The following is an 18,154-nucleotide window of genomic DNA, read 5'->3' as shown; positions in this document are numbered from 1 at the left end:
CTTAAGATTTCTCCCAAAAGTTTCAGTGCTCAGCTCAGAATGATGAGGTATTATCTTTTAAAGAGGTTTTGTGCATACTTAGTACAGAGATCACCTGGATTTCCTTTAAGTCAAGTAGAAATGTAGGTGAAGCATTCAGACCAAAACCACATGCCGACCAACTTTGAACAGTTCATTTTGGTTAGAATTGCAAATATGTAGAACGGCTTGTAAACATTTACTGAATGACTACCTTGCACCAGGTACGGCTAGACACTGAACTCTACATTTTCTACTTCCTGGCACTTGCCTTTATGAAGCATCTCTTATACCCTGGGCAGTAGTCTATGCACGGGAAATCATAAATATCATTAAAAAAATCACTGGATCAACTGGCCTCCATCTTAACTGGTCTTATGTCTTTCTGTAAGAACTTCTGATGACAAAGAATCTGAATTGGATTACAGTGACTATATTTAAAACCTAGAGGAAAAGCTGATACACAAAGCACCTTAATCTTTTCTGACAGAAATACAGTGAGCATCATAATGAAAAGATATAGCCAGTCTAGAGTTGCGGTCAATATGCGGCATTGTGCCCAGGGCAATTAAATTTGCCTGTTTTTTATTACTGAGACCAAATATTTGGCCTGGGTTCCTGCAGAAAATAAGTAATTCCATTACATGTGATTCACCTTTGAGTAACCCTCCAAGTTAATGAAGACTGAAGCTGAAAATTTATATTTATTACAGAAATAATCCATTTAGCAAATATTTATGGGGTCCCTTTATGTTCACTGGCCAGTATATAAAGATTTAAACATGCAAAATACAGCCTTTGTGTATAAGAAATGTGCAGCCTAACTTGCCTAAAAATATCTCTCCATTTTTTCAAAAAAATCACATTCTTGTTTTTTGTTTTTAATAAGAGGATAAAATAAATTATGATGACTAACAAAAGATATTCCGAAGTCACGAGGAGCCTGGACTCTGGAGTCAGGCAGAGGGTGTTTTAAAATGTGATCTGCTATTTATCACCTGTGCGACCTGGCATCAGGTGCTTCTCATGCGCCATGATATAGAATCAATATGATAATAGCTCCCATCTTATTAAATTGTGTTGAACTAAGATAAGAAAATTCCTGATAAATTTCCTGAAACATCACAACTACTCAGTACATTATGTCTATTAATTTTTTTATGATACATGTTTTGAGCTAAATTGAGTTTTTAGTGTATCATTGTGTACATTTCCCACCTAAAATGTAATGTGGCCTTAGCACATCCCTCACTCTGAGTCCCTGCTCTCTGGCCGAAGGCCTGTGTACTCAGATTGGTCCATCTGGTATAGTTTGGGGCTCCTTCTCCTCCTTCCCTAATGCATCTATATACACAAATAAATATCAAAAAACTGGCCACCAATGGAATGTAGATTGCAAACATCAGCAAAAGTCAGTAGTTTAAAAAAAAGATTATATAAACACTAAGCAGCTTTTTAAGAAATTTTTTAACAAACATTGATGACATGTCTTCTGTGCACTAGGTACTGCAATAATCATCATGACCATTCTGAAAGAAGTTGCTTGACTCTGGAGCCAAACAGACCTAGCTCAACATCTTGGTCTTGTTACTCATTTGTTTAGTGACTTTGAAAGAGAAACTTACTCACTTTGAGTCTGTTTCTTAATCCAAAGACAGGGAGTTAGTAATACCTTCTGAGGTTGTTGAAAGAATTGGTCTGCATTAAAGTGCTTGACACAGTGCCTGGCACATGCAAGGTTCTCAGTAAACAAGAGCTGCCTTTCCCTCACCCCTAGTGATTACAGAGAGAGAATTAAGATTGTCCCTCCAAATCGCATATCTTGTGAGAACACAAATCTTATATGGAAAGTAGCATGGTACCTCTTAGACTCTCTATCAATGTTGCTGCAAATGATAGCTGGAAGGCAGTCAAATTGGGTTTTAAACCCAGATCTTTGGATTCTGAGTATGGTCACATATTTTGTTCCCTTCCACCCTGTCACCCTACTTCAGTTTTTGGAAGCACGCATTTGCATGCTTCTGGGAGAGATACGTGAGGAACAGATTGCATTCCACTATTAACTGGGTTCTACATATTGATCCTAAAGAGCGGTCATTGCCAACTTACCTCCTCTTCTTCAAGCTCCTCTTCTTCTCCAGAGCTCTAGGTCACTCCTAGAGCTGGCTTTGTTCCTAGTCCTTGTCTTGTCCAAGCTCTGTTTAAAAGCACAGTGAGGGATGAGAGGCAGGAGGAGCAAATGCACCTCAGGAACATGATCTCCAAAAGTGGTGCCTTTTCAACAATTTTAAAGGCAGTACATTTATATAGAGGTTCTAACACCACAATAAAGAGCTATTAGAGAAAGCAATGTGTAGCAAGACTATGAGGTGAGTAAGGAAGGTGGGCAAAAAAGAAGTGCTTTCAAAGACGGAACGCCCTCTCCCGCAGGCTCCACCTGCCCCAGTGTTAGAACCTGGCTTTGTCTTTGGCTCTTCTCTGGTTTGTACCTGCCCCACCTCTCTTCCCACCCCAGTCCCTTTAAGTTAGCTTGGGTGATAAGCTAAGATGCTGATAGGAAGGTGATCATTCTACATTTCTGCTAAGATGCTGATAGGAAGGTGACCATTCTACATTTGGCCTCTCCATGTTGTTCTGTTACCAGCTAGCAATGGAATGGCAGGAATACAGGACAAGGAGAGAAAGGAGGGGTTATTGGCAGGACTCTCCACTTACACTTCTAGGAGACAGCATCATGGGTTAAGGCCAGCAGCATCTTGTGTCTGGTCCTCAGCTTCTGCCTACAGAATGCAAACACCTCAGTGTCTTCTGTTTGGGACTCAGATCCAGGAGTGTGACCTCCACTTGGCGATCTACAGAAACAGTCTTCATTTGTATGGAGAAAAATATTTCAGGTGTGTTTTAAAAATAAAATAAAATAGAAATAAAACTAAACAAGCAAAAACTCTGTAGGTTCTTTGGAGTATGAGACTTTGATGTTTTACCTAAAATTAGTATAGAGTCCAAGTTTCCTTTCTAAAGGTTTCCTCTAAACAATTCTCCTTTCAGTGTAACATTTAAAAGTGGCTCAAATTCAAAATTTGATGTTTACTTAATGAATCCCTACAATTCCTATCAGCTGTACTCAGGAGAAAAGAAAATGGATAAAGATAGTTTATTTTTTCTGCTGTACTGTTTCTTCTTCACCTGCAGGTCTGTGTACTCTTAAAGCCAGGAAATTCAAAGGTACTTTGTGGGAGTTTTTTTAGTTAGTTTAGGGAAGCTTCAGAGAAAAACACCAGTAAACACACTAATTTTTGTTTCAAGTTAAAAAGGTTATTTTTAAAAAGTTTTTTTTAAAAATGTCTTTCAAACTATTCTTGACCTGCAATCTATCATAATGTACTAGCCGTTCTGACACTGTTATAAAGATACTACCCAAGACTGGGTAATTTATAAAGAAAGGGGGTTTAATTGACTCACAGTTCCACATGGCTGGGGAGGCCTCAGGAAACTCACAATCATGGTAGAAGGTGAAGGGAAAGCAAGGCACGTCTTACATGGCAGCAGAGAAGAGAGACAGAGAGAGAGAGTGGGAGGAGGAGATGTGCCACACTTAAAGCATAAGCTCTTGTGAGAACTCTCTCACCAGCATGGGGGAAATTGCCCCCATGATCCAATCACCTCCCATCAGGTCCCTCCCTTGACATGTGGGGATTACAATTCCAGATGTGATTTGAGTGGGGACATAAAGCCAAACCATATCACATAAGAAATGTATTTTATATCACCATCCAATTTGGCCAAGAGTTTCATGAAACAGTATTTATCCTTTCTATAGGCAATGCATGTTTTTCTGTTTCATTTTAAAATTGAGGTTTTGCCCTAACAAACTGCCTTCACAAGCTTCCAATGGGGCCTTATTTGCAGTTTGAAAAGGGGATTGAGAAATACTGCCTCTCTTTTAACACAATTGAGCCAATTATTTTAAAGAATGTTCTTTTCATGCGACTTGGGGAGGTGAAAATAAACAAGATGCCCGCATGGATGGAGCTGCTGACTTCGTGGAGTTCACCATCTAGTGGGATTAATATAACATTGTGATTTTAGGAGAACAGATCAAAGGAGCAAGCATCATGACAAAAATGCATTTGCTTATGAAAAGCTTTTTGCAAACTTCTGATACATGAGTGAGAAAAGCTGGATGTCTGTTGTAAATTCTCATGGAAATATTACTTTCTTGATTCTGAAGGTCACTATGAACAGGAATTTGTGACCGTATTGATGTCTTTACTAAATATTTGACAACTTTGGCAAAACAAGACAAAAACCAAAAGCAGTAACATGTGCCACCAACTTTTAAGCCAATCTGCCTTGTTTCTTTCCTTTCTTCCCCACTTGTTCCCATCCTTGTCCTCCCTTGTCACAGAATAATCTGGCTTGAACTATTCCATTTCTTTTTTATCATGGTAAAATACATACAAAATAAAATTTTCCATTTTGGCCATTTTAGAGTGTAAAACTCAGTGGTATTCAATACATTCTCAATGTCATGCAACATAACCACCATCAAGTTCCAGAACTTTATATCACCCCAAAAGGAAATCTGTATTCGTTAAGCAGCCATTCCCCTTTCCCACTCCACTCGGCCTCTGTCAACCTCCAATCTGCTTTCTGTATTAATGAATTTGCCTACTCTGGAAATTTCATATAAATGAAATCACGTAATACGTGGCTCTTTGTGTTTGGCTCCCTTCATTTAGCATAGTATTTTCAAGGTTCATTCACATTGCAGCCTGTATCAGTACTTTTTTCCTTTTTATAGCTGAATAGTATTCCATTGCATGGCTAGGCCACATTTTGCTTATCCATTTATCTGTTGATGGAGAGCCATTTCATTGTAAAAGGAATTTTATTCACAAAATAATTAGAAACTAAATGATTGGGCATATCTTTACAGCTTTTATTACATATGTATTAAAAGTAGAGTCTGAAGGTTTTTGAAGAAATCTGATGTCTCTGTAGGAGCCTGAGTATGAGAAGTACTCTGTATTCAGAAGCTCATGAGATTGTGCTGAGCCTCACCTATAAATTCAGGATTTATCTGCATACATATGATGAATGAAACCACGTGAGTGGATGAAACCACCCTCAGAAAAGGATATAGAATTGCCTAGGACAAAGCCCTGAAGAACCCCAACATGCTGGGGAGTACTAGAATAAGAAAGAGTAGCCTCCAGTTTCCTCGCTGGGGATGAAGATAATAAAACCTAACTTAGGCAAACTCTCAGGCTCACTACTTTAGGGAAAAATACCACCTACTTTTTCACAAAGTTTGTAAGAGATTTAGAGGAGGCAACATACGCATCCAGTGCCTGGGCAATAGGTAGGACCTCAGCACTGGTAGCTGGTAGTATTCCAATGACAAAATTTCTTTCTACTCTGTATTTTTGACACTATCACTATCATTGATTTCCACATCTGTTACTTTGTTTATCTTATCTGGTAAGACATTGATGATATTTGTCTGGTAACATTATAACCGGGCTGCCTAGTTTGAAATAAGTTTTCAACCTTTTAAAAATCCATCTATATTTAATTTTGTGTGTGTGTGTGTGGTTGTTTCCCACAACACCAAAAGAAGCTAAAGGAATCTGAATTTGGTGGAGAAGTTAGAGGCACAGGCCAGACACACAGTGTGGCAGTTTTGCATCCACATAAGAAAGTGTTCTCAATTCCATAGCTTGGGAGAGAACTGTTCTAACCCCAGATTATCAAGACAGTAAAATTATTTCCCTTTAGATGTTTTTGTTTTGATGTTGGCAAGGGAAGAGTCATCACATTTCTTATAGGACGCTTAGTTTTTGCCCTCCCATTTTTGGTAAAAAATAGTTGACAAAAAAATTTGTGCTCCACCCCAGATGCAATTATATTGTAATCATAACTACCTGAAGTCAAAAATCATTGGATATAATGTTTTTAAAACTTATCGGATTATTGAACATAGTGTCTTAAATTTGTTATTCCTATAAGATCCTTGACTATTGTTGCTCTTTGTTGAAGAGTTTCAATATTTTTTGATGAATTCTCAAAAGACATGAGCACACTTCCCTTCACTCAATTTTAACACAGTTGGTGTGATTGTTTTCTCCTTGGATCTTCTGAAAGATTCATTAAGATATGAATAACTTACTTTCATAACTTCATTTGCTTTAGTCTTTCAGTTTTCTTCATATTTTTTGTAAACGTCTTAAACCTTTCCACTTTTGAAGAAGTAAAAAGTTTTCAACCTTTTTTTTTTTTTTTTTTTTTTTTTTGGAGATGAAGTCTCACTCTGTCACCCAGGCTGGAGTGCAATGGCCTGATCTTGACTCACTACAACCTCTGCCTCCCAGATTCAAGCAATTCTCCCATCTCAGCCTCCCAAGTAGCTGGGACTACAGGTGTGCACCACCACGCCAGGCTAATTTTTTTGTATTTTCAGTAGAGACAGGGTTTCACCATATTGGCCAGGCTGGTCTCGAACTCCTGACCTCAAGTGATCCACCCGCCTCCGCCTCCCACAGGGCTAGGATTACAGGCATAGGCCACTGCACCTGGCCCAACCTTTTCTTCTTACTCAACAATTTGATTAGGGCATTTTTTTTCTAGAATTTCACATATTGTGGTGTATGCCTATTGACATTCTATGTATAAGTGTATTTCATGTGTTAAAAACATGATTTCCAGTGAAAGTAAAGCTACAGATATAGGCATGGCATTTTGTGAAGGTGTGCAGATTCTTTCGTCTCTTATCGTTGGCTGATTTGTTGTAGGCTGAGAGGTTGAAACATAAAGGTAGTGTAACTTGTATTAAGCTATGCAATTAGAACTGATGCTGGGAATGGACTCTCTGCCTCCTGGATCCTGATTCAGTGCATTTTTTTCACTGGAAAGTGGACAACACATGATGTTCATGACCTAGTTCATGTTGGCTATTGTCCAAACTTGGTGGTCAAAACCAGCACAGGGTCTATGGAAAACTACTATTTCCTGTTCTGTTACCAATTTAATACAAAGAGTACTGGAATGTGTGTGTATTTTCTGATATATTTGGTAAGGCATGCTATTTTTTATCTCATAGGTCAAGTTACAGGAAGTAAAGCACTTGAAACCCTGAGATGATAATAGCATTGGTTTTACAGTCCTGTAAAAACCAGTGGTGATTGCTGAATATGGCATTCATTGTGAGCTCAAAGCTAAAACAGAAGCAAAGAGAAGCCAATTAGGAGACTTGAAAACCAAGGAAAATAGTAGGGATAGACTGATGATTATGTAACTATGATACTTTGTCCTTATAAGGGAATAAGACAATTAGAGGTGAGAAAGAAGTTTTTAATAAACAAAATGAAAAATAAAAGGGGAGAAGGTGTTTCTTAATATTATGGGTGGGTAGTTTTAAATGTCAATATGTTTTCCTATAAACTCATCATGTGGAGAGTAACGGAAAATAGTTTTATGTGGGAGGACTTTTAAAAAAATTGACATTTTAAAGACCTAAATGTCTTAAATGGATGACTATTAAAATACAAAATTAGACAGAACAGAGACATTTTGAAGATTGTATTTGAGTAGTATCCTAAGAGGCAGATAATGAATGACTCAGATAGTCTGAGTGGTTTGGGCTGACTCACATGTTTTGGAAAAATGTATCATCAACTCACTGAATCTGTCATTGTTTTTCCCTTTGTTCCACCTGGTAGTACCAAACAAATCTGAAATATCAGTGACTTTCTCAGCTCCAATTTCTCAAGAAGACTTTCCAAACCACCAATAATAAGTCTAAGGTTTGAATATATAAACATTTAGTATATTTGAATAATATTCACTAACAGAAGCACAAGGCATGTCTGTAACTATGGAACATGTGAGGGATGGGAAACACAAACAGCCTTGACAAGAGAAGTACAGAAGAACCAAGACCGGGCTTGGCTTGTCAGGATGGAAGAAAAGGGCTTTCTTAGCCAGTGCTGCTTGAATGGTGCTTCCTGGAAGATATTTTAAATCACAAATATTATCTGGACTTATAAATGAGGGAGCCTTGGCCTTTGTTCAAGAAAGGATCACAGCCTACTAGGGAAACTGACACAGGGACTAATAGGTGATACCATTTGATATATCATAATACATATAAGAGCAACATTTTGTGGGGAGCATAGAGTAGTCAGTGTCTTACGCCTCTAGGATTAAGAAGCCCTGCAGAAGGAGAGACATTTGGCCTGGGCCTTAAAGGATGAATTGAAATTCTAAACGTCCACAAAATAGGAAAAGCATTTCAACTGTAAGTAAGGACCGAACAAGAAAGAAAGAGACACAGGAGTGCAAATTTTGGGGTGTGTTCAGAGAATGGTTAATAATTCAATGCAGCCACAGACTGGAGGAAGCAGTAAAAGATAAGATGGGAATACGAGACACAAAGATGTGTCAGATCTGTGCAGTTCTCTTGGCATGGGCCACATGATCCATGTCTTGGCATTATCCCAGTCTAAAGAATATGTCTAACCTGAAAATGGCTATTCTTCTAAATCTGTGATTTGGCTTCTTGGCAGAACCCCAATATGGGTGATGAACAACAGTAGTCTAAGAAAATCTTGCAATCTTTTCTATACCCATGTATCCATATATCCTTATGTTGCTTATAGTGCTAAGAACTTATGGTATGAAGTCCTTGATAAATAACTATTGAAAAATGTAATAATGAATCATATGGACATGCAGACACACATACCTTTACATACAACTTCAGAAACTTCATTGCTTTCTAAACATTTAAGTCTAACTGGTGTGTTACAACCTTCAAAATATGTTCACTTGAATGTTGCTGAGAGAGTTTTTGACCCTTTGCTGTTTTCCCACAGGACTGAAAAAACGTACAAGGAAGGCCTTTGGAATACGGAAGAAAGAAAAGGACACTGATTCTACGTATGTACTTTAGGAGTTTGCCTCCTCGAAGAAGCTACTTGCATAAGAGATGCTCTTGTCACAGTCAATATAAGATGGCCACAGTTTTCTCGGATATTGTGTACTATTTGCTTTCCTCATTTCTGAGTAAATTGTAATTATTCAATATAAACAGTTCTTAGATTTATGCTAAAAAGGTAAACATTTTTAATCATGTGTTCAGTTTTTTATCACGTGTTTCTTTCTTTCTTTCTTTCTTTTTTTGATCATTACACTTCCCAGCAGTCTCAGGAGGCAGAAAATGTGACTGTTAATTTTATGAAGGATAAAAATAATTCATTTCCACATATAGGTTTGACCTTACAATCTGAACTAAAGAAACAACAAAACACCTGTTTGGATAGATTAGACCTAACCAGAAACAGAAATGTAGACTAGATAACATCTCCAAGCTCTTACTTGAGATGCCAAGATTTTGTACAAGCCAAATTGTAAATCAACCAACAGAATTCAGGAATTATTGGATATTTAGCAGTGAATAAGAAACAAATGCCAGAAACAACTATGGGGATGCTTTTACATATTTAAGTGTCATATCCAAGAGAATTAATTGCCCACAGACACTGATAGACCCTGAAAATGTCCAATGATATAACAGTTTCATTCCATGAACTTCCTTCCACTTATTTGACCATGTTGAATTCTCCTGCAGAAGTATTTGGCTCTGACACAAAACCTCAGTTGCCTTTTGCAACCAAGCAGGAAACTTATATATGCGAAGTCCACTGGCCGGGAACTTGAGACTCCAGCCCAAGACCAGTGTAGGGAGAGCACAACTATTCAGCTTCAGGTGGTTGTGACCAGGTAGAAATGCAGATCTGATGTAGTTTGCTGTACGTCAGAATCGAGCCCATTATACCCCTCATTTGGCTAGAATCTCTGAAAGAAATTTAGAAAATGGGAAAAGCAAAAGTTGTATGGGCACAGGTGAAAATGAAGAAAGCCACATTTATTCTCACCTTTAGCTTTTCGTTCTGTATATTTTTATCATGTGTAAATTTTATCACAAGATCCTGAGTATTTCCCTGGGCACTTGTCCTTTAAGAATTTATGATTCATGAGATAAAACATCTACTACATAAATTAAAGTATTGTTTGTACAACTAATGAGGTAACATATTTGAAATGACTAATATGGTACCTAATACTTAGTAAATGCTCAGCAAATGGCAGTTGCTGGTACTCTTATTATTACTGACACAAATTAGTATGTGTAAGTTCCTTACAAGCAACTAAGATGGGATTTCATGGGAATTTAAGGGTGAAAAATCTCATATTTGGGTTGATGATCAGTGATGCTTCAGGGTAGGGGAGGAGACTTGAGTTTGGCCTTCAAGAAGATGAGGATGTGTATTTCATGCAAAGGGAACAACAAAAGCAAAAGCAGAAAGGTAGAAAAGTCCACTAGGCATTTACTGAGAAGACAAATGGGGCAGTTTGTCCACTTGGGGTTACAGGTAAATGTGATAATGGAAGGCAAGGCTGGAAAGGAGATCAGGACCAGATAGGAACGGCCTTAAGTACCAGGCTGAAGTGTGTGGGCTACTTCCATAGGCAGTGGGCCACCTTGAAACCTTGAAAGTTTTTAAGCCAAAGAGTGCAAAGGATTGGGCGAACAAAGTTATTTTTTGTCTAGATGCCAAATATTAAGTTCTTATATTTTCTTTTTGCATTTTCTTTTGTAACTATTTATTTCAAGAAAGATATTACATTTACTGTTGTCCTGCAAATTTTTCTAAGTAATTAAGTTAGCAATATTTTTCTGAGGATTATATAATTTACATTGTTTCTTAAGAAGTTTGCCATTTTCTTTATTATACTTTAAGTTCTAGGGTACATGTGCACAACGTGCAGGTTTGCTACATATGTATACATGTGCCATGTTGGTGTGCTGCATCCATTAACTCGTCATTAATATTAGGTATATCTCCTAATGCTATCCCTCCCCCCTCCCCCCACCCCACAACAGGCCCCGGTGTGTGATGTTCCCCTTCCTGTGTTCAAGTGTTCTCATTGTTCAATTCCCACCTATGAGTGAGAACATGCGTTGTTTGATTTTTTGTTCTCACGATAGTTTGCTGAGAATGATGGTTTCCAGCTTCATCCATGTCCCTACAAAGGACATGAACTCATTATTTTTTATGGCTGCATAGTGTTCCATGGTGTATATTTGCCACATTTTCTTAATCCAGTCTATCATTGTTAGACATTTGGGTTGATTCCAAGTCTTTGCTATTGTGAATAGTACCACAATAAACATACGTGTGCATGTGTCTTTATAGCAGCATGATTTATATTCCCTTGCCATTTTCTAATCATTAACCACCCAGAATATGTGATGATGCCTTCACTAGATCAGAAGACCTGGGCTGTAGTCCCAGCATTGCCAAAACTCCATGGCTTTGGGAATTACCCTTTACTTTGCTGGGCCTCAGTTTCCACACCTGTAAACAACAACAACAAAGAAATTTACACTAGATGGAATCGAATTTCCCTAAAGGGCCAGACACTATACGAGTCATATAAGGGAAGGCATTATAGGACTCATATAGTGCCAGGTGTTTTGTGGGACACTATTCGATGGATCTCAGGAGAACATCGTTCATGGAAACCAAATCCATTTCTGAATGAAGACAATGTCTGTAATTGACTGCACCAGAGATTTCTGGCATGTGAGGAAAGTTGGAATGGAAAAAAGCTTTCTCAAGAGAGAAAAGGTTGAACAACCTCTACAGGGCAGGCTGAACTAATTTACATGTAGCCAAAGCACTACTCTTCCATCATCATTTCTAAAGTTATTAAAATAACTGAGTTATTCCTCACAGCTACGGGTAGAGGCCCAATATCTCTCTGAGGTACTCTAACGAGACATTTGTTTAAAGAATCCCAAGTATCCTTCCTTAACTTCTTATCATTTGAGAGTCCCAAATTACTTATGTGATAGCAAAATAGCTGAAGCTGGTTCCACCATCAGTGATGGTCAAAGGACAAGCTGTTTAGTATGTTCAGTATAAGCCTTTGCTTTTCATGAACTCCCTAATGCTTTCATGAACTCTGTAATTGGATCACATATCATTCTCAGAAAAGAAATCATAAATGCCAAGGGGTTGGGAAAGCACTCTAGCAATTTGCTGTCCCTTCAGCTTTAGTAAATGCTTGTGTTTGTCTGTGATCATTGAAGCTTTGTTCATGCAAACTGTTTTCAGGGCTGCTACAACTCACTGCGGGTTGCTCAGCAACCTGCTAGGGTAGATACACCAGCACCAACTTCAGCTGATTGAACCTCCTAAGATATACAGTGGGGTTAGGACCAGAGTTTCCTGATGTGGTCATCATTACAGCAGCTGATAGAGGAAGGGAGCGAGCTTGTGCTAAGTGGAAGGCCCTGTGCAGGACGTATGTTGCGCTGATATCCTTTTTAGTCTTCCTAGTAATTAAATAAGGTTAGCAGTAATACATCAATTTTAAAGAGAAATATCAGTGCCAAAGGGGGTTAAGTAACTTTCTGAAGGCTACCCACAAACTAAGACTTGGAGGCCACATTCTAGTCTAAAATCCAGTGTCTGTGCTTTCATCACCCAAAAGAAAAGATATCAATGGGTAGAATTAAAATCCAGACAGATAGGAGGGTAAAAAAAAAAAAAGACAGTAGTTACAAAAGGTAACTGAAACTTTAAAATATAGATGCCAAAAGTCCATGGTAGATGATTGTTTTTAAAATAGAAGTCAGCAAATACAATAAGTCTGCCATGAAAAAGAAAAAAATTATTTTAAAATACAATATAAAACCTCATTAGAGGGGGTTAGAAAGTGGAATTAGAACACATGCCCAAGTGTCTGAGGCTGCTAAAATCTCTTCACTCCCTAACCTGGGTCATATTGTATAAAAATTATTATTCTAGAAAACATTTAATGAGCATTTACTATGTTCTAGAGACTGTCTCAGGTTCTTCACTTATGTTAGTCCACTGAATCCTCTAATGGCCCTATGGGATATATGCTGTTATGATGGCTATTTTATAGATGAAGAAACTGAGAAACAAAGAGGTGAAGTAACTTGCCCAAGCTTCTGCAGCTAGGAAATCCACATTGGTTGATCCCATGCAGTCTGGCACTGGAGCCAGTGCCCTTAGCCACCATGCTGACTGACTCCACAGGACACATGAGCCACATTTCCATCAGTCGAGAAGACAAAGGATCAGAATAGGACTCCAGTGCTGCTATGTACAATCACAGATTCTCTGATTAAAAATTGTGAAAGACCATCCCAACAGCTGCAATAAGCATGAGGTCAAGTGCCTCCCATTTAAGATCCCCTACTGATATGACCTTGTACCTGGATTCACAGTGAGCAACACCACAGCCAGGCCAATCTCCGAGCTTTTGCCGCATCTATTTCTTGCTGTTCCCAAAGGCATCCCCACATGGATCAATGCCTCTAAACACATCCTACCAAAAAGTTTATGCAATCACTTCTCTCCCAGCTCCGTTAGCAGAGGTTGAAGTCCTAGTAAGAATTACTCATATGTGGAGATACTAAGTCCTAGTAAGTTGAAGTCCTAGTAAGAAATACTCAGTATATTGGCCAGGCACCGTGGCTCACACCTGTAATTCCAGCACTTTGGGAAGCTGAGGTAGGTGGATTACCTGAGGTCAAGAGTTCGAGACCAGCCTCGCCAACATGGTGAAACTGCTTCTCTACTAAAAATACAAAATTAGCTGGGCATGGTGATGCATGCCTATAATCTCAGCTACTTGGGAGGCTGAGCCAGGAGAATCACTTGAGCCTGGGAGGCAGAGATTGCAGTGAGCTGAGATTGTGCCATTGCACACCAGCCTGGGTGACAAGAGCAAAACTCCAGAAAGAAAGAAAGAAAGAAAGAAAGAAAGAAAGAAAGAAAGAAAGAAAGAAAGAAAGAAAGAAAGAAAGAAAGAAAGAAAGAAAGAAAGAAAGAAAGAAGAGAAAGAAAGAGAAAGAAAGAAAGAAAGAAAGAGAGAAAGAGAAAGAAAGAAAGAGAAAGAAAGAAAGAAAGAAAGAAAGAAAGAAAGAAAGAAAGAAAGAAAAAGAATGACTCAGTATATAGATACAAAAAGAGAATTGGCTTTGATGAGTATGGATTGGTACCTATCCTCAGTGCTCTCCTGCTAGCCTGGGCTTACTATGACCATGATAACCCACTGGATTTACTCACCCGTTTCATTCTCTCTTAGATTAATATGTTTTCATTATTTTTATCCTTTGGTCCTAACCAATCACCTGGCTCATTACAAGCACTTTTGTCGGCCAAGATTCTTCCTATCATTCTATTTTAAATAAAATGTTTTCAAACTGGTTAATTTCCACATCCAGGTAATGTCCAAAAGTCTCAAGATTTCTGTCAATTCCCATGGTCTTTCAATATCAGAATCTTCTCTGTTTCTTGTCCCTGTATCACTGATTCACCTCTGCATCTGTGTGGACACAGAACTCACTAGTTATGAAAAATATGCACTCTGTCAAGTGTATTATAATCCAAGTAGAATATTCTGCTAATTTTGAAGGGATGTTGGTGGGGAAAGGGAATCACACCTTGGAGTCCAGATGGCATCCTACCAACTCTCTGCATTGCTCTCTCTCTCTCTCTTTCTCTCTCTCTCTCTCTCTCTTCTCACTGCCTCCCTGTCATGAAGCAATAATTTTCTTACCTGATTGCACCTTCTGAAGAATGGTTCCAACCCCACACCAAACTCCTCAAGACATCAAAGTTCACCTCAGGCACTTATTAAGGTTTTCTTCCAAATAATGAGGCTCCCTTTCCAAGCATAATACGTATCGCTGTATGTTTTAGCCTCTTAAAAACTGAATTAAAATGGGAAGTTATAAAATTACTGTGGCTACCTTTTAGTTTCTCCCTCTGCTCTTCTAATCCTAATCCAGTTTTCCAAAATACCTCTAATACCTCTCCTACACTGCCCTAAAGTCCAGTGTGGCTGTAAGTGGGCAGTTTTGTGTTCCTAGTGAAGAGACATCTTGGAAGAGAAAAGAAATTATAATCAACTCACAGTTTTGAATACCATGTGTCAGGAACTATTGTAAGTTCTGTCTATATATTACCTTATTTAAACTGGCTTAGAGAGGTTAAGTGTTCAAGGTCATAGAACTATTTGGACACCCAGCTTCATCTTACTCGAAAGCCCTTGCTCTTGACCACTGCAGCATAGTGCCACCATAGAATAGCTGCCCCGGGCTTTAGTCTTCAGAAGGAGACATTTAGCAAAATGTTGTTCTCCATTTCCTGCTCTTCTATAATGGAAGGAGAGGTAAACAGAGAAATATGGAGGAAAGCACCAATTCTCAAAATAAAGTTGAAAAATACCACAGAAGCTTTTTCATCTAGGAGGCAATTCAGGACCATTCGCAGAAGAAAAGATAAAACGGCTGGGCTCAGTGATGCTCTCCTGCAATCTCAGCTTCTCGGGAGGCTGGAGCAGAGGTTCGCTGGAGCCCAGCAGTTCAAGGCTGGGTAGTACGCTTTTGATTGCGCCTGTGAATAGCCACTGCACTCCAGCCTGGGCAACATAACAAGACCCCATCTCTTAAAAATACATAGATGAGAGAGCAAATTGGTTTACTTGCCTCATGATAGTTTTAAATGGAGCCAGCTAGAGTGGGACAGTTAGCCAGCTAGAGTGGGATAGTTTTAAATGGAGCCAGCTAGAGTGGAGTCTCTTTAATAAACTCTCCTCTCAAAAATGAACCAAGGCACTACCCTTCCCACATGTGGCTTTGGGCTGCAATTTTTTAATGAGAATTTCCTTCCCACATACACATACCCCACACTTAAATACCACTCAACCAATTTGTTTTGATTTAGTTTTCATTAGCCAGGTTTACTGGGGTGGGAATGCTGGGGAAGGGGAGGATGGTGGTTAATGGTTCTTACTGTTGTACTTTAGTCTATGTGGCAAGAATGATTCCTTATCATAATAGCTATCAATTTCTTTTTGTTACAGAGGTTCACCAGATAGAGATGGAATTGTAAGTATTTAAATAACCATTTTTACTGAGTTTGTGCTTCAATATATGCTATGTTTAAATTTCTCAAAGCCCTTTTTTTTTTTCCTGTAGGGAAAAAAACAGCTTGAATGACTTTTTGGACCTCTCACTATTGGAATTTTCTATATTAATTGCATGGGACATAAACATAGTCTTGGTCAAGCTAGACTTGTTTATGGCATTTACCTAAAACCCTGCCCCAGAGCAGGCAGGAAAACAGATGGTGGGTCACAAGCCAGACAGTTCACGCAGGGGCTGCTCCCATCAACTGTTATTTCATTTCCAATTTAATGATGTAAAAGCTCATTATGGGAGAATGTTTTTCTCCAACAGAGGCCACAAAGTTGTAATGAAGCTGAGATCCAAGAAAATTGAAAGAAGCTTTTCCCCTTTAGTAGTTGTGCTGCAGATACATTTTCTATATTAAATTCAAAAGTAGGAGATGGTCTTGAAAACCACTTAAGCCTGAATTTACAGCCTGAAAGAGGAAAATGTGTCCACTGGGTTTAGATTTAACAGTTAACTCTGACTCCTTGCTGGCCGCCAGAATTCTTGCTTTTTAAAGAAGTCCGTGGTGCATGGGCTTAGATTTATCCGAGTTGTGCTTACGGGAGTCTGCACCGACTCCTAAAATGACTTCCTTCAAATCTAAATCAGATGCCTATTCAGAAGGTTCAAAAGAACAGCTGTTACTGAAAAAAAAAATGGACTTACATTAGGCTCATTGGGCTGGAGTGGGAACTAAAATAAACCTGATGGTTAAAAATTTTTTTAAATCACCCTTCACAATATTATACATAAACTGGGGTGTTAATTGCAGCTATAGCAGGAATTTTCCTTCCACACTTGACTCAAGGTTCTTAGCTTTGGGGTGCCTTTTGCTTTCATGTGGTTCTTACCATGAAATGTTAAGAAAATAGACTGAAATTGATCAGACATTGGGTAACACTATAATCAAGGCTCTATTCAGCAGGGGAAAAAAAAGACCCAGAAGACTCAGCTTCTCCTCACCTCTTGCTTCTGGCTCAGAGCCCTCTCGTTAACTCTGTCTCAGGTACTCTCTGCTTCTGTGTCTCTTCTTTGCTTCCGGCTTGGTCCCCTCCCTGGGTTCTCTGGTCCCCTCTGACCTTTGCAAAGCTCTGTTAGCTACTCTGCTTTCTATCCTTGCTGCTCCCAGACTGGATTGCTATTCCTTGCTTCTCTACCTCTGCCACTCTCAGTCTTGTCCTTATTTTCTTTCTCCAAACCCCTGCTCATTGTCTCTAAGGCCCCCTTGCTGCTTCAGTATTCTCTGTGTTCTGAGCAGCACCAGTTTAAATCTCTGGTAGAATGTGCACCCTGGTACCTGGTACAGCAGCTGACACGTGACAGGCAATGATGAGTATGTGCTGCATTAATGAACCCAGCAGTCATTCTGGGGACGCATCCCCCCAGGGCAGGGCTTCATGCCTGAGTTCCCCAAGTCCTTCACCATTCCAAATCATATGACGTTCTTTATTAGCAGTTGTGCCCACTTTGTTACTTAATTAGAAATGCCATAAATATCACTGATCATGATTATTAGGAAAGATAAATTAGTTAATTTTGATTTCTTAGGAAATAACACAGACCTGTTCTGGAAAAGGCTACGTTCAAAATAAATGCACTTCCTCAGAAACAGGCTTTATATGTAATTGGACATTATTAGCCAGCTGCTGGTTTTACCGTTTAGAAATGTTCTCCAAGTTTTCCATGTTTACTATGGTCACTGAATTTTGGAAACCAGTGCTAACTGAGTTTCTGTCTGCATTCAGTTCTCAGAGATACCAACGTGATTTTCCTTCAAACTCAGACTGATTTCCTTCAGCCCTTGTTTCTATAGACCCAGTTCACTTTTGCTTGGCTGATATAGCTTTCAAATTATTGCCTTTTGAATGTCAAGTGTGGAAACGTGTGGTTTCATTAATGTAGTTCCACAAACTACAGGTGGTGGTGCACCTACCTAATGCTTATAAACTACTTGGTAAACACAAGCTTTAATGTACTGTTGTTTATTTAATGCCAGTTTCTCAAAATCGAATGAAGCTCATCTCTGGTGACAATGCTTCTGAGGTTTAACCTATAGAGGCTTCGCAGCAGGGC

General features: G+C 38.9%; 1 protein-coding gene across 42 annotated transcripts in view; it reads left to right on the top strand.

The window, feature by feature from the left end:
- Positions 1–18,154, top strand: part of SGIP1 (SH3GL interacting endocytic adaptor 1) — a 211,336-nt gene that overhangs the window by 84,050 nt on the left and 109,132 nt on the right. For 36 of the 42 annotated variants that reach the window (XM_055117665.2, XM_063600622.1, XM_063600615.1 and 33 more), the window contains 2 exons: positions 8,895–8,958; positions 15,991–16,015. In XM_055117665.2, the coding sequence (XP_054973640.1) occupies positions 8,895–8,958; positions 15,991–16,015 (89 nt within the window). Of the gene's footprint in view, positions 1–8,894; positions 8,959–15,990; positions 16,016–17,003; positions 17,088–18,154 lie in introns of all 42 variants that reach the window. The other 6 variants (XM_055117625.2, XM_055117627.2, XM_057298637.2 and 3 more) reach the window with 1 other exon arrangement.

Source organism: Pan paniscus, chromosome 1 (genome assembly GCF_029289425.2).
Source record: "Pan paniscus chromosome 1, NHGRI_mPanPan1-v2.0_pri, whole genome shotgun sequence".
Taxonomy (NCBI): Eukaryota; Metazoa; Chordata; class Mammalia; order Primates; family Hominidae; genus Pan; species Pan paniscus.
This window is presented reverse-complemented; position numbering and strand designations above follow the sequence as displayed.